The sequence below is a fragment of the Dipodomys spectabilis genome, unplaced genomic scaffold (genome assembly GCF_019054845.1).
Source record: "Dipodomys spectabilis isolate Male_0828 unplaced genomic scaffold, ASM1905484v1 ptg000098l, whole genome shotgun sequence".
Lineage (NCBI taxonomy): Eukaryota > Metazoa > Chordata > Mammalia > Rodentia > Heteromyidae > Dipodomys > Dipodomys spectabilis.
The window spans coordinates 7,916,184-7,931,137 of record NW_024870775.1 but is presented as its reverse complement, the minus strand read 5'-3'; the positions used below and the strand labels follow the sequence as shown (position 1 = coordinate 7,931,137).

Below are 14,954 nucleotides of genomic sequence, written 5' to 3'. Positions count from 1 at the left end.
GAGCCAAGCAGATGGGACAATAAAAATGGAGGTAGCCTGGCCTCCCCAGGTTCCCCAGCCCCTGGCTGAGGCCCACACTGGGCTCAGCTGGCCTGGGAACAGCCAAGAGGAGAAGGAAGTGGGTGGTTACTATGTTGTGGCCTTGTTGCACAGCTGTGCAAGTCAGTGAGGGAAGGAAAATCTGGGGGCCACGCACAGAATCGCCTCGTGGGTAGCATGAGTCAGACACAGACTGTGTGTCAATCAAAGATGCTGTGCAGGGCAGTTTCAATCACAGCGCCAGCAGCCTCTTCTGATGGGGTTTACCTGCACGAGCAACCTGCCTGTCAACACATGGTTCAAAGCACACACAGAAAAATCAACAATGATCTTGTGAAACTTCAGGCTCATGCATCAAAGACTTTCTCTTCCCCCAACTACCAAACTCTTAAATAAAGTCCGAAGCTACAGAAGTCAGACGCAGCTACAGAATCTGGCACTAGAGAATTGAGCCTAAGAAAGGAATCCTGAGAAGAGGAAGAGCTTGCTCAAAACCGTCTGGCAGGCCTGGGGGCCAGTCGTTCACATCTGTAATTGTAGCAGCTCAAGAGGCTGAGATCTGAGGATTGTGGTTTGAGGTCTTGGCAGAAAAGTCTGTGAGACTCCTCTCTCCAATTAACCAGCAGAAGGCTAGAAGGGGAGGTGTGGCTCAAGTGGTACAGAGTCAGCCTCAAGCAGAAAAAGCCAAAGGAGAGAGTGAGGCCCTGAGTTCAAGCCCGCAAACTAGCAAAAGAACAAACAAAACAAAACAACAACGACAAAACCTGACTAGTGACAATGGCCTAGTCTCTGTAAATGAGGCTTTCTGATTTATTGATCACCAGAGCAAATAACAATCTCCAGTGTTGAATCCTGGCCTCTGGTTGTTTTGTGATGCTTTTTGTTTGTTTTGGTGCCAGTCCTGGGGCTTGAACTCAGGGCCTGAGTGCTTGCTGCCTCTGAGATTTTCCCACTCAAGACTAGCCACAACTTCACTTCTGACTTTTTGGGGGGTTAATTGGAGATAAGAGTCTCATGGACTTTACTCCCTGGGCTGGTTGGGACCATGATCCTCATATCTCGGCCTCCTGAGTATTAGGATTACAGGCGTGAGCCACCAGCACGCAAGTCTTGGTGCCTTCATATATTGAAATCTCTTGTTAAGGAAATTTAAGAGTAATTATTTTGGGATCGATGCTATTTTTGTGTCTTTTTGTACACTGTCTTCTTTGTTCCAGGAGGAAATTAGAATTCTGGAAATACATTTGCTTTTATTTAATTATTAAAAGAACAAGCCTCTATTTCAAGTAGTTACAAATAGGAATCATTAGTCTGTCTAGAAAGGGCATACGCGGCTGAAACAAGTGACAATAATCTAGCGCCATGTGCAATTAGGACCACCCCCTCTCAGAGCTGGCAGTAAAAGAATGTCTGTCTGCTCTGTGAGTCGAAATTGAGAAAAGTGATATTTGATATGGATTGTTCTGAGCAGGTCTGAATTTGATGTTCTACACAAGAGTAACATTTTATAAAGTGCTTCTAAATGATATTTTTCATGATTGCTCTTTGTCAGTGTGGCTTTATTTGTGCTTTTGGAGACTTCAGGGAGGCAGAGTAAGAAGGACCAAGGAAAATGAAGTTATTAGCCAGGCTCTGGTGATGCATGCCTGTAATCCTTGCTACTAAGGAGACAGATCTGAGGTCGGTGGTTCGAAGCCTGGGCAGGAAAGCCAATGAGAGTCTTTTTCCCCAAAAAGCCAGAAGTGGAGGGATGCTCAAATGGTAGAGACCCAGCCTTGAGCAAAACAGCAAAAGACAGCACACAAGCCTCCAGTTCAAGTCTCAGCACTAGACACACACACATACACCCCTATTTCTCTGGGATAGAGACCAACAAAGACCCTACCTATCACTCATTTCTCTCTTCTATCCCTTTTCCTCCTAAGGTTTATTCTTACTTGAACTGAATCATCTTCCACTATAGACCCAGTTTTCCTGTCTCTAGTTTTTACCCTTGAAGATATTTTCCTGAATAGAACTTTTCATAGAATTGAGCCACAGCGTCCTTGAAAACCTCCCAACTTATTTACATAACGGAAGCTATTGTTTGAAGTGCAAAGCAGGTCAGACTTTGGTTTCTAGAGATTAATCACTGCAGCCTATTTTATATTATCATAATAATTTCATTTATTTTGATACAATTTGTTTTCAGAATCAACCCTCAGCTTCCAGGGCCCAAGTGACAAATCCATTTGTTTCTGGTTAGAATGAATAATGTGATTAATGACCTTGCAACAAGATTTCTTTAAAAACTAGGGAGAGAAAAGGAGGGAGGAAAAAAAAAGAAAAAGAAAAGGAAGATTTCCATTTTTAAAAAAATAGGCAGCAAACCAGCTCAACTGGGCATCCAATCGCTCTGAACTTGTTTGTAAACTACAGGTGAGGTTTTGTAGCCATTTTGCTCCTCCCTTTATGGTATTTTTGAGGGGGGAAGGGAGATGTTTCCATCTATTACCTGGTCTCCCCAAGAACTGAGGACAGTGGTCTCCAGCTGGGGAGATGGGCGTAGTGGGATTCCCATCCCTAAGAACAGGGCACTATTTCACAAGGGGGCACCACCGTGATGACCCCAGAGGGGTCTTGGCATAAAGGTCAGCTGTGCCCCGGTGGGGGTGGGGCTGCCATGTGACCGTGTGGCTGTGCCAGGTCCCCACTTCCGGCTGGCATTTGGTGAGGGGAGGAGGAGGGAGCCTGGACTAGAACATTCTCTCCGTGTTCTGGGGCCTGGGTTACAAGGACCCACTGGGCGATCGGGACTGTTCCACCCATGCTGCGGCTCCTTCCCGCCTCCAGCAATGACGAACCCGCGCGGAGGTGGCTCATTCCGGCGACCCAGGTTCGAATTCCGCCGGGGGTGGTGGCACGGTGGTGGTTCTTTTTGGAAAGTGGGGTGACGCCGCCCTCAGGGCTTTCCTTTCCGTGCCGGAAGTCCTCAGCCACCCCGCAGGCGCTTTCCAGGGCACAAAGGCTGTTTTGGACCCCGTCCTCGCTTTCGGGGCGCCTCGGCGGCCCGGTGCTCGTGTCTGAGGCTCCTTCCCACGCGCTCGCCCAGCGGCCCCGAGAGCCGTGAGAAACGCCTCCGCCACGCCCTCCTCGTGACGCGCACCGGGACGGACCAATCAGAGGTCTCGGCGCGCGCCCCACCCGCCTCAGACCACGCCCCCTCCACTTAAGAAAGGGCGCACGGGCCGAGCCGAGGCTAGTGCGCCGCGCCAGGCGGAGGGTGCGGCTGGGCGGCCGAGGGTGGCGCTGGTTCCCGGAGTGCCCTCGTCCTCGCGCGCCCCGACGGTGCTCAGACGGCGCCCATCCAGGCTGCGGTGAGCCGAGCGGCGGCGAGATGTGGGCGCTGCTGGCCGCCGGCGTAGCGCTGGTCGTGGTCACCGGGGCGCAGGACAACCCGGTGCCCGGCAGCCGCTTCGTGTGCACCGCGCTGCCCCCGGAGGCGGCGCGGCCCGGCTGCCCGCTGCCCGCGATGCCCATGCAGGGCGGCGCGCTGAGCCCCGAGGAGGAGCTGCGGGCGGCCGTGCTGCAGCTGCGAGAGACCGTGGTGCAGCAGAAGGAGACGCTGGGCGCCCAGCGCGAGGCCATCCGCGAGCTGACGGGCAAGCTGGCGCGCTGCGAGGGGCTGGCGGGCGGCCGGGCGCGGGGCTCGGGCAAGGACACCATGGGCGACCTGCCGCGGGACCCCGGCCACGTCGTGGAGCAGCTCGGCCGCTCGCTGCAGACGCTCAAGGACCGGCTGGAGAGCCTGGAGGTAGCGCCGCGCCGGAGGAAGGGGGACGGGGAGAAGGGGGGGGGGGAACAGACCCCCCTGGACGGGCGCGATCGCCCGCAGGGTGAGCTCAATTTGGGGGTGCCAGGGGAGAGTCCCAGTCCTGCTCTGGACCTTGTTTGCATCGCACCCCATCCTACCCGCCCTCCTCGGCTGGAAAGGGTTAAATCTCACCTTTTACTTTTGCGCTTTTGGATAGATTGTGGTGAACTTCCCCAAAGCCCTGGCTCTCCATCCCCTCCCCCCCCCCCCCCCCCGCCGCCCTCCCCACCTCCCCGCCCCGAGTCCTTAGGATAGGAAACCAAGTTGGACGCAAAATACTCAGTGATCTGGCAGCCTCTTACTCATTTTCTGGAAGAAAAAAATAAAAATCTCCCCCCAGTGTGCACGAGCCGAGTTCGGTGGCCCGCGCCCAGCCCTGCGCGCCGTGCCCAGAGGCCCGCTCCCACTGGGCTTGCGTGGTCCTTTGTCAGTGGGGGGGCCCGAGCAGAAAGGGGGTCACCGGTGACCCCAGATTTCGCACCCAAGCTAACCTCACGTTCATTTCGACAATGCCTCTTTAAGCTAGCTGCACCGTGGCCCGGCATCTTGGAAGGGGAGCCCTTCCCTGTGTCCTTCCCTCCACCCCCCCCCCCCCCAGCTGTGTGCTGTTGGGAACTCTGACGGAGAAAAATCCTCCAGACATTTTCATCTGAACTTTTCCATCCCTCTGTGGATGAGGCGCGGAATTTCCTGTCCAGTTGCCCGCTCTCCCCCCCCCTCCAAAAAAAATAACTAGATGCAGAAGTATGTTTCAAGAAAGTAGTGATCGCTGCTGATATATTGGAGGGTTTCTTGGGGCTCGCTGGGTGTGAGTACAGTATTTTCCAGTTCTGTGCCGCTGTTACTAACACCTAACATTGTTCCCCACCCCAGTACCAGATGTGAATCAGATGGGCCACTGAATCTGAAGCCTTCCCGTAGTGAATGGGGTGGGGTAGTGGGGAGAGGGAGGACTCTCGCTTTTTGCAGTTTATTATTTGGAACGCTGGGGGTCAAGAGCCAGGGAGGATTGGGAAAATAATTAGGAGGAAAAGGCTAAAAAAACTGTCCTGTTTTATGCTGTCCCTTTTCCAGTAATTTCTCTGCGAGCAGAGTTATCTTTGTGCCATTCCGCAGCTAGGGGAGACCGTTCTTCCTTTCTAGATAAAAGCTGTCCACCCTTGAGTACCATTGACTCACGCTGTAAAGAAGAAGAAAAAAAATCCTCGGTGTTTCGGTCTTTATCTGACCTAGAATTACATACAGGTTGGTTAAAATTGAGACTTTTTTAGTAAGGAGAGAAAAGCGGAGCTTTTTATTTTTAAATAGGGCAAAAAAAAAGAGATTCACAAATTTCAACTAGTGCAGCCAAGTCATTCTTGCCCGGCTTTGAAATCCTACTCGCCCCCCCCCCCCACCAAAAGAAAAAGCATCAATGCCAATGTTCCCCTTTGGGTTTGGAAGTTTCTCATGCGGTGGGGTCACCTGAGCTCAGAGATTAGGAGGGGCGGAGGTCGGAGGTCACTGTGTCTGTGTCCCCCCCCCCCCCCAGCACCAGCTCCATACCAACGTGTCTACCGCCGGCCTGCCCAGCGACGTGCGCGAGGTGCTCCAGCGGCGGCTGGGGGAGCTGGAGCGGCAGCTGCTCCGCAAGGTGGCCGAGCTGGAGGACGAGAAGTCGCTGCTGCACAACGAGACATCTGCTCACCGGCAGAGAACAGAGAGCACGCTGAACGCGCTTCTGCACCGGGTGAGCGAGCTGGAGCGAGGTACGTGTGGGCCCTGCCCTACTTGCCCTGCACTACTCTACCCTACCCTACCTGCACCTGCCCTGCACGTCTGTGTCTCTGTGGGAGTGGCCTGGATTCCAACACTTGGGGGATGTTTATGAAAAGATGTTGACTGACAAAGCCCCGTCCCAGCAGGACTCCGCCCTCCCCACCACCCCTTGGGAGAGCCCAGGACCTGGGATGGGGGTGTGGCTTAACAGCCTGATGTGACCTGACACCCAGCCCCCCTCCCAGGCGTCCTGCTCTCCCTCCCTTCACTCACCCTTGCCCCAGGTGCTGTGACTGCCTCCCCCTTGCCTTCCCTGGTTATTAAGTTTCTTCCCCGGGATGCAGAGAGGTCAGATGGCCTAGATAAGACTAGGCACTGGGGGTGAATTCCTGAAACCCTACCTATTCAGAAGGCTGAGATCTGAGGACCGCAATTCGAAGCCAGACCTGGGAAGACAAATCTGAGAGACCCTTCTCTTCCAATTAACCAGCAAAAAAACAAAAACAAAAACAAAAAGCAACTTCCCCCCCCCAAAAAAAAACACAAAAAAGCCTAGAGCTGTGATTCAAATGGTAGAGTGTTAGCTTTAAGCGAAAAACCAAGCAAGAGTGGGTGGCTGGCCTTGGGTTCAAGCTCCAGTATTAGCATGTGTGTACACCACACACACACACACACACACACACACACATACACACTCACACACACACACACATACACACTCACACACACACACACACACACACCAGATACTCTAGATACTTCAGATTATGGTACCAGCTCTGTTCTCTGGGTGGCCCAGGTGTGAGGTTTTCCACTTGCTGGACATGAGTAGCAGATTCTAACCTCACACATACCAGGCCCACAAGGTAATTTCTAAGAGTTTCCTCAGTTGTTAGCAGCATGTCCTCTGGAGCGGCCAAGGAGGCCCTGATGGAGAAGGATGTGGGGTACACATCCCCCCCCCCATCATGGGTCTCCACCCTTGCCCTCCATAGAACAGAGTAAGTGTGGCTGCCCATGTGGCTCAGATGCTTCTGTTTCTGGAACTTTCCTCCCTCCTCTGGGGGCGGGGAGATATCAGGAGACTCGTTTTAGCTGGCAGAGCCTCCCTAAGGCCACAACCAGGGCCACAGAGGCCTGTGTCACCTGACAGGGGGAAGGACGTGTGGAGCACAGGTAAGAGTGGATCCTGCCACCAGCCTCCCCAGAGTGGACAGTGGGGACACTCAGCCATAGCGTCGGCATGCTGCATTTACCAATTAACTGTCTTCGAAGGGGTGGAGGGAGGGCTCTGCTGGGGCCACTGAGGCACCAAGGGCTGTGTGCCTCACCTGGGCTAACAGCCGTGTTGCTAGGAGACACACTAAGAAAAGTCATACTGACTTAAGGATCATGCCCAGTGGCTCACGACATAATCATGGCTACTTGAGAGGTGGACAGGAAGTTTGAAGCGGGGGGGGGGGGGGGGGGGTGTGGAGTGTGAGGGAGGGTGTGGGGGGGCGATTATCTGTCTCAACAATTTAAAATGGATGTGGTGGCTGGTGCTTGTAATCCCAGCAACTCTGGAAGTGGAGATTGAAGAGGGAGGATGAAGGGCTGGGAAGGTGGTTCAGTGGTAGAGCGCTTACCTTGCATGCGTGAAGCCCTGGGTTCGATTCCTCAGCACCACATGAGCAGAAAAAGCTGGAAGTGGCGCTGTGGCTCAAGTGGTAGAGTGCTAGCCTTGAGCTGAAGGGCTGAGGGACAGCGCCCAGGCCCAAAGCTCAGGCCCATGACTGACAAAAAAAAAAAAAAGGAAGAAGAAGAAGTTGTTGTTCAGTAACAGTGCTCAGGCCCTGAGTTGAAGCCTCAGGACTGGCAAAAAAAAAAAAAAAGATGAAGAGGATGAAGGCCAGTCTGGGCAAAACGTTAGTGAAGCCCCTCCCCCACCTCAAGAAATAACCTGTTGGGCTTAATTGATAGAATGTCTACCTAGTAAATGCCAAGCCATGAGTTCTATCTCCAGTACCAACAAAGAGGGAGGGGAGGGAAGGAAGGGAGAGAGAATGAGGAAAGAAGGAAAGGAGAGAGAAAGAGAGAGGGAGAGAGAGAGAGAAAGCTGTGTGTGGTGGTGCATGTCTGTAATCCCAGCTACAAGGGAGTCATAGCATAGGAAGATAAAAGTCTGAGAGCAGGCAGGAGCAGGTTTGGGTTGTACTGGCATGCCTTCAGCTGCTCTGGCCCAGAGTCTGGGGGAGGGGGGAAGGGGGCTGCCCTTTGACTCTAGCATGGGAAACCCTGGGGTTCTTCATGGGCTGTACCTACTCTGTGCTGGCTGAGCCTGTGGGCACAATGGCCATTTGCTGCCTAGGGCTTTTCTGTGTGGGGAGGGATGTCAAGTGCTTAATACACACACACACACACACACACACACACACACACACACACACACACACACACACCTGTATGCAAATGAGTGGGAAACCTACCATATTCTTAGAAGCATCCACCTGAGTTCAGAGATCAGCCTCAGCCATGTAGCAAGTTGGGAAGTGGGGGGTTGGGGGGTTTCAGCCTGGCCAGGGCTGGGCTAAAGGGCTGTTGAAATCCTGAAATCTGAAGAGACTAGATTTCCTCTTCCCTCCTCCCACTTCCCTCTTCCTCTCTTTTTTCCCTCTCCTTCCTGTCCCCAGCCACCCACCTCCCCCCCTTCCTTAGGCTCCTCTGCCACCCACAGTTTCTGATTTATTGGTCAGGCCTTTTAATTCCTTAATTGGTTTTAACTGAGTTTCCTCTGAACCTCCAAGCTGTTTTCTTGAAATAAAAGCCTTTGGTGTTCTGGGCGTGGCTCACTTGGCTGCCCCTTCCGTCCCAGCTCTCATTAAGCCTATCTGTTGTCACCACGCTAACAATATTATCAACACTGAGCCTTATTAAATTGGCAAACCTGCCCACCTGCAGGTGTGGACGCCATCTCTCTTTATTAGGTAATGATGTCTTCATTAGGAACAGGGCCATTTGCTACTTGGAGGCTGAGCCTTAGGGGCTGGCCGCAGGCAGGCAGGGGCAGGAGGGACCTCTGTCCTGCTCTATTGTCCATTAGCTGTGTGACCTTGAGCAAGTCATCTGTTACTCTGGCCTAGGCACCGCATTTGTGCAACCCGTAAGGCTGGGGAGGGGTTTCTGGTTCTTCCTTTCCTTTCTTTTCCCTTTCCCTTTCCTCTCTCCCTCCTCTCTTTCTCCTCTCCCCTCCCCTCCCCTCCTCTCCTCTCCCCTTCCCTTCTTTTCCTTCCTTTCTGTTCTTTCTTGGGTTTGAACTCTGAGCCTTGCTCTGGCTGGAAAGGTGCTCTACCATTCAAACCTCATCCCCACTTTTTTGACTTTTAGTTTTCTGTTCAAATAGCATCCTCAGCTTTATCCCCGCCTCGCATCAGACTGAGCTTTGATCTCGGCTTCCTAAATAGCTCGGTTTACTCTTGGTGCCAGCACACCTCCTCCTGTCTCCACCTCCCAAGTAGCTGGGATTACAGCTGTGAAACACTCTGCTCGTCCTAATGGGTGGAAGAGTAGGGAAGGTCTCTGCTTTTACTTTGGCCTGCCCAGGTCTTTCAAGCCTGGGAGGAGGAGGAGGCAGGTGAGGGCAGAGGCCTTAGCCCTTTTAACTCTAGGTTGCTTTTCAGATAATAGTCTTGAATTTTTTGCCTGGGGGCCTCTGACATAGGGTACCACCATGTCCAGCTTGATTGTTGAGATGGGGGTTTCCATAACTTGTTGCCTGGACTGGCCTTGAACTTCAGTCCTCCTATCTCAGCCTCCTGAGTAGCTGGGATCACAGACATGTACCACCCCATCTGGCCTTCTTCTGGATTGAAAGAGACTTCTTTTTCCATCTTACTCAATGGAACTGCTGCATCGCCCACAGATTATTTCTTTTCTCCTCACCACCCACCTCCTTACTGGTACCTGGGGTTTTCATCTCCATTCTTCACCCCATCCAATGGGTCCTCCACTCCCCCACAACTCCTTTCGCAGTAGGAATCCCTGCCAACCCTGCCTCCCTTTATCTGCTAATGTCCAACAAAATAGAAGCTTCTGGAAGGCAGAGCTGCCTCTTCAATTGCTGGGATTTAGCACTTGAAACATTACTTCGGTCCCTCTGGGGTGTGTCTTAGATAGGGGTCTTGGTGAGTCTTTGCAGGCCAAGTTGGAAGATGGGCCAAACACACCAGACACCTCTTTCCCCCCATTTTCTGCAGGCAACAGTGCATTCAAGTCTCCGGACGCCTTCAAGGTGTCCCTCCCTCTCCGCACCAACTACCTGTATGGGAAGATCAAGAAGACGCTGCCCGAGCTGTACGCCTTCACCATCTGCCTGTGGCTGCGGTCCAGCGCCTCGCCGGGCATCGGCACCCCGTTCTCCTATGCCGTGCCCGGGCAGGCCAATGAGATCGTGCTGATTGAGTGGGGTAACAACCCCATCGAGCTGCTCATTAATGACAAGGTGAGGCCCTCCTGTGGAAGTAGGGGCTGCCACGGGGTCAGCACCTGACCGGCCTGGACCGCACCGCAGCCCCTCCCCACGTTGTGTGTGGAGCAGGCATCCACATGGCAGGGACAACAGTGCCCTGAGCCGGGCCCACCCTGGGCAGGGGGTTGGGATGGGGTCAGCTGCAGGCCCCGGAGCTCCAAGCTCTGTGTGAGCCTGGCCCAGAGGCAGCAGAGGGTCCAGGTCCTGGGGCAGGAAGTGAGGCCGGAGACAGCAGTCTCTGCCAGGACTCACCTGTTGCACAGGTGAGTGCCCAAGGATGTGTGCAAGTGTGTGTGTGTGCAAGTGTGTGTGTGTAAGAAGCTTCTGGGTACATCTTTCCTGAGGAGTCAGGTGTGTTGAGATAGTGAAATTTATTTATTTATTTATTTTTGAGACAGAATCTTAGCTATGTGGCCCAGGCTGGCCTAATCCTCCTCCCAATTGCTGAGATTACAGGCATGCACCACCACCAGGCTCAGCCTGAAGTTTAGTGTAGGTTGTCACCAGTTTTCACAAATGCATGGAGCTGTGTAACCGCCACCAGAATAAAAATACAGCACAGCTGGGCACCAGTGGCTTACGCCTGTAATCCTAGCTACTCAGGAGGCTGAGATCTGAGGATCATGGTTCAAAGCCAGCCTAGGCAGGAAAGTTTGTGAGACTCTTACCTCCAATTAACCACCAGAAAACCAGAAGTGGTGCTGTGGCTCAAGTAGTAGAGCATTCAGCTTGAGCTGAAGAACCCAGGGACAGCCCAGAGTTCAAGCTCCACAACTGACCAAAACACACACACACACACACACACACACACACACACACACACACACCACAAACACAGCACAGTAATATGCATTGACACAGTCTCCCTTTTACCTTCAAAGTCAACTCCTGCCTGCTGTGGCAAACACCACTCTTTTCCCTGAACTTCTACTGTTCCAGAATGGGTTCCCCTTTTTAACAGGTATTCAGGAGTGTAGGCTCCTCGAAAGCTTAGTGCTGAGACCCTCCAACAGTCCTCACTCCAAAACTTTCTAGCTGAGTGTGGCGGTTCACACTTGTCATGTCAGCACTGGGGTAGCTGAGATAGGAGGAACAATAGTTTGAAGACAATCTGAGCTATATAGTGAGACATTATTTTTAAAAAAAAAGGGGGGGTGGGGAAGGAAGGAAGGAAGGAAGGAAGGAAGGGAGGGAGGAAGGAAGGAAGGGAGGGAGACAGGATAGGGAAGGCCAAACCAAGCTTCTCTTGTAAACCTCAGGTTGATAGTGATCACGTGACTGCTGCCCAGGCCTTTATTAGCAAGAGGGGAGAGCCCACCCTCTCCCCCGCCCCCAGTCTGATCTCTCCTGGGTGGACTTTGTTTCACTTGGGAACTTGCGGGAGCAGCAGGACCCAGAGCCTTGTTTTCCTCTGCACTTGGCTTCTGGTAAACACCTAATTCCTGGGAGAGAGGCTGTGGTTGCTAGGGGACCAGCACTTACAACCATGGATGCCAGGTGTCTCGCAAGGTCAGGGGCCTTTCCTGTGTGCAGGCTACATGCATGTGCGCATGGGCACATGCATGTGCCCCACCCCTCAGAAGGTTGTGGGGGGGGCGGCTGACCTGGGGTCACATGATCTGCGGTCTGTCTGATATTTCTAAAAGAAGTCAGCCTAGGACTCGAGTCTGGCCTGGTGAACCTGGGGCTCCCAGGTAGCCCGAGTCCTGACCACTTCCACTTCCAGCCCCGGGAAGTCTATGGCTTCTGGTCCCTGGGAACCCGTGAGATCCTCACCCGCTTGTGTTGGCCCCAGGTCGCACAGCTGCCCCTGTTTGTCAGTGATGGCAAGTGGCACCACATTTGCGTGACCTGGACGACAAGGGACGGCCTGTGGGAAGCCTTCCAGGATGGAGAGAAGCTGGGCACCGGGGAGAACCTGGCACCCTGGCACCCCATCAAGCCCGGGGGCGTGCTCATCCTCGGGCAGGAGCAGGTACGTGTCTTGGGGGTCACTGGCCCCAAACCGGGTGACCTAGGGGCCATCCCAACACTGGACCCCCCTCTCCCTGCTCCCCCATGGCTCCTGCCTAGTGCAGGGATGCTGGATCAGGAATCGTCTAGAAGCTACTTGCTCATGGTCTTGACCCTGGTACCTAGTTGAGGGCTGGCTAGGAAAGTTCTGAGCTGCTCAGCCAGTGGGGAGAGGTGAGAACAGGGAAACTTCCATGAGACACTTGCACCAAGGTGAGGAGGCAGGATGATGGCTGGCAGGTGTGAACCAAAGTCAACCTATGTTTGAAGTTTGAAGATGGAAAGATGGACACAGGGAAGGGTGGGAGGGGGCGTGGAGTTATCCATTATTTCTTCTAAGAGGCATCTGGAGTCAGGAGAGCCAACTGTAGTCCTAGCTTTGGGCATATGTCTCTCCAGCCTCAGTTTCCCCTGTAGGAGATGGGTGATTTGGGGAGATCTGTCTGAGAAGTCAAGGAAGTGTCAGGCCTGGCCACCCCTCCCCCCTCCCTGGAGAATTAAGAGCTTGTGGTGAGCCCGCCCTAAGAAGGATGCCCTGTTTCCATTTCCCAGGACACTGTGGGGGGCAGGTTCGATGCCACACAAGCATTTGTGGGGGAGCTCAGCCAGTTCAACATCTGGGACCGAGTCCTGCGTGCCCAAGAAATCATCAACATTGCCAACTGCTCCACCAACATGCCAGGCAACGTCATCCCCTGGGTGGACAACAATGTCCATGTGTTTGGGGGGGCTTCCAAGTGGCCCGTGGAGACATGTGAGGAGCGTCTCCTGGACTTGTAGCCACCCCAAGGTCCCCGAAGGCCAGGCTCAGTCAGTCCTGGTGGGGGTGGAGGTGTTCCAGGCCACCCCCTCTCTTGTTAAAAACTGTGAAACCTCTCACCCCAGAGTGGGACCCCAAAGTTCATTGTGGGAACTTAACACTGAGGCTGGGTGATAGCCTTGGCTCAATCTTTCCTTCCCACCATTTTGGGTTTTGTTGGGGGTGGGGTTGTCAGTGCCACCTTCCTTTGGGAGGAAGCCCCCAGACTCAAGTGGGTCAGCAGCTGGCTTCCTGCCGGGAGTGGATTGAAGCCAGTGAGCTTCTCTCCCCACAACCCCCTGTAAATGCTCATGAAGCCCAGCCCTGCCCTTGCTGTCTTGATCTTTGGTGTCCCGTGTATGCCTTCTGTCTGTCCCCTTTCGTGACTGTGTGCCTGGCAGTGTCCTGTACGTGCACAGCATCCCTGCTGCCCATCATGCACGTGCTGTGCAGGGAACACGGTCTGCAGAAGGACCCCCGCCCTTCCCACCCTGTATCCTGTAACCTTTATGTCTTGAGCATGTGCCAGTGTGGGGGGAAGCAGCTGGCCCTATGTAGAGGACCCAGGAGTACAGAGGGGCAGTGACAGCTGCCATTCTTCCTGTCTGCCCCCCTCTCCCCGAGACCAAACACACACTTTGATGGACTTGTCACTAGGTTGGTTCAAGTCCACTCTTCTCATCTGGTGCCAAAAGTTCATTTGTAGCCTTTCTGTCCACTCAGTGTGTTTGAGGGGATTCCTGTCCTGGCCACCATAAGGCTCCCGTTCCTCCATGTTCCTCCCATTTCTGATCCATGTTGATTCCTGTGAGCATCCTATAGTCCCCCCTGACTCTGTCCCCCAGAACTCCTGAGGACATTGGATGTCATTTGGCCAATGTTGGCCTAGTGGCTCCAGGCTGCACCACAAATTGTAATTTATTTTACAGAGAAAGTAAGTGATGTGGTGGGAAGGGGGGGAATTTATAAAGCTGAATATTATATATTTTATTTTTTCATACCCATTGGAAGCACAAAGTCCACGGACGTGCCCATCCTGACATTGTGCCACAGAGCACGCCTGTGATGATGGATGCTAATTAAAGTGCATTGAAGATGCTGTGGGCAGTGTCTGGAGCCCCAAGGGGGTGGGCATGGTCCTGTGGGTTCTCTGAGTGTCTGACCCCCGGTGGATCCACTCTGCCCTGGGATCTGGGGGAGCTGAGTGTGGTCCAGGTGTGGCCCCTCACACATCACTTCAGGCTCTGCCACTCCTCCAGCAGTCCCTGTAGTATTTTGCCAGAGGGTGGAGCTTCCTTAGCCAGAGGACCCATAACTGGAGTGATCAGCAGAAAATGGATCCCCAGGGCTCTCCAATCTGGTGAAGAAGAGAGCATCAGAGATGGTGGGAGATGCTGATTGGAAAAGGATTGCCATGGAAACAGCGAGTGATCAATGATTCATGAGCAGAAAAGTGATAAAAATGCAGAGAAGGAGAGAAAGGCGGTCAAGGTGGCTTCTTGGACTGAGGAGAAGATGGGGTGAGAGAATGAATAGAGAGGGGACAGGGGCCAACCGTGAAGGGACTGAGTTCAGGTCTTACTGAAAAGTGAAGAAATGAGGAGGTTAAATAAATAATTAGTATGTCAAGGACACTACTCTTGGGCTGGGTGCAGTGGTGCATGCTTATAATCTCAGATGCTGCTTGGGAGGGGGAGCTCAGGATGTCACTTGAGGTTAGCCTGGGAAAAAGTGAAACCCCATCTCAATAAGCCTGGTGTGGTGGCATGCATTTAGTCATTCCACCTACTTGAGAGGCAGAAGGATGATGACTGTCCAGGCTGGTCTGGGTATAAAAACAAACCACTCCTTCTGATCCTACCAGGAAGCAAAAAAAAAAAAAAAAAAAAGAAGAAGAAAAAGAAGCAAAAATGGACTGGGGGGTGTAACACAAGTGGTAGAGTATCTGCCTAGTAAGTGTGAGGACTTGAGTTCGAACCTTAGTA

At 53.2% G+C, this 14,954-nt stretch overlaps 1 protein-coding gene across 1 annotated transcript; it reads left to right on the top strand.

Annotated features, from left to right (window-relative positions):
* Positions 1–3,296: 3,296 nt before the first annotated feature.
* On the top strand, positions 3,297–14,068 carry Nptx2 (neuronal pentraxin 2). The gene is made up of 5 exons (XM_042686801.1): positions 3,297–3,832; positions 5,424–5,640; positions 9,886–10,130; positions 11,953–12,132; positions 12,723–14,068. Exons 1-5 carry the CDS (start codon positions 3,416–3,418, stop codon positions 12,948–12,950), a joined length of 1,287 nt encoding a protein of 428 aa, XP_042542735.1. The 5' UTR covers positions 3,297–3,415; the 3' UTR covers positions 12,951–14,068.
* Positions 14,069–14,954: the final 886 nt, after the last annotated feature.

Excerpts from the sequence above, each read along its gene's own strand:
- Nptx2 (XM_042686801.1), top strand. The coding sequence starts at position 3,416 with ATGTGGGCGCTGCTGGCCGCCGGCGTAGCGCTGGTCGTGGTCACCGGG. Across the intron at positions 3,833-5,423 it reads ACCGGCTGGAGAGCCTGGAG|CACCAGCTCCATACCAACGT; the intron begins GTAGCGCCGCGC and ends CCCCCCCCCCAG. Across the intron at positions 12,133-12,722 it reads TCATCCTCGGGCAGGAGCAG|GACACTGTGGGGGGCAGGTT; the intron begins GTACGTGTCTTG and ends TCCATTTCCCAG.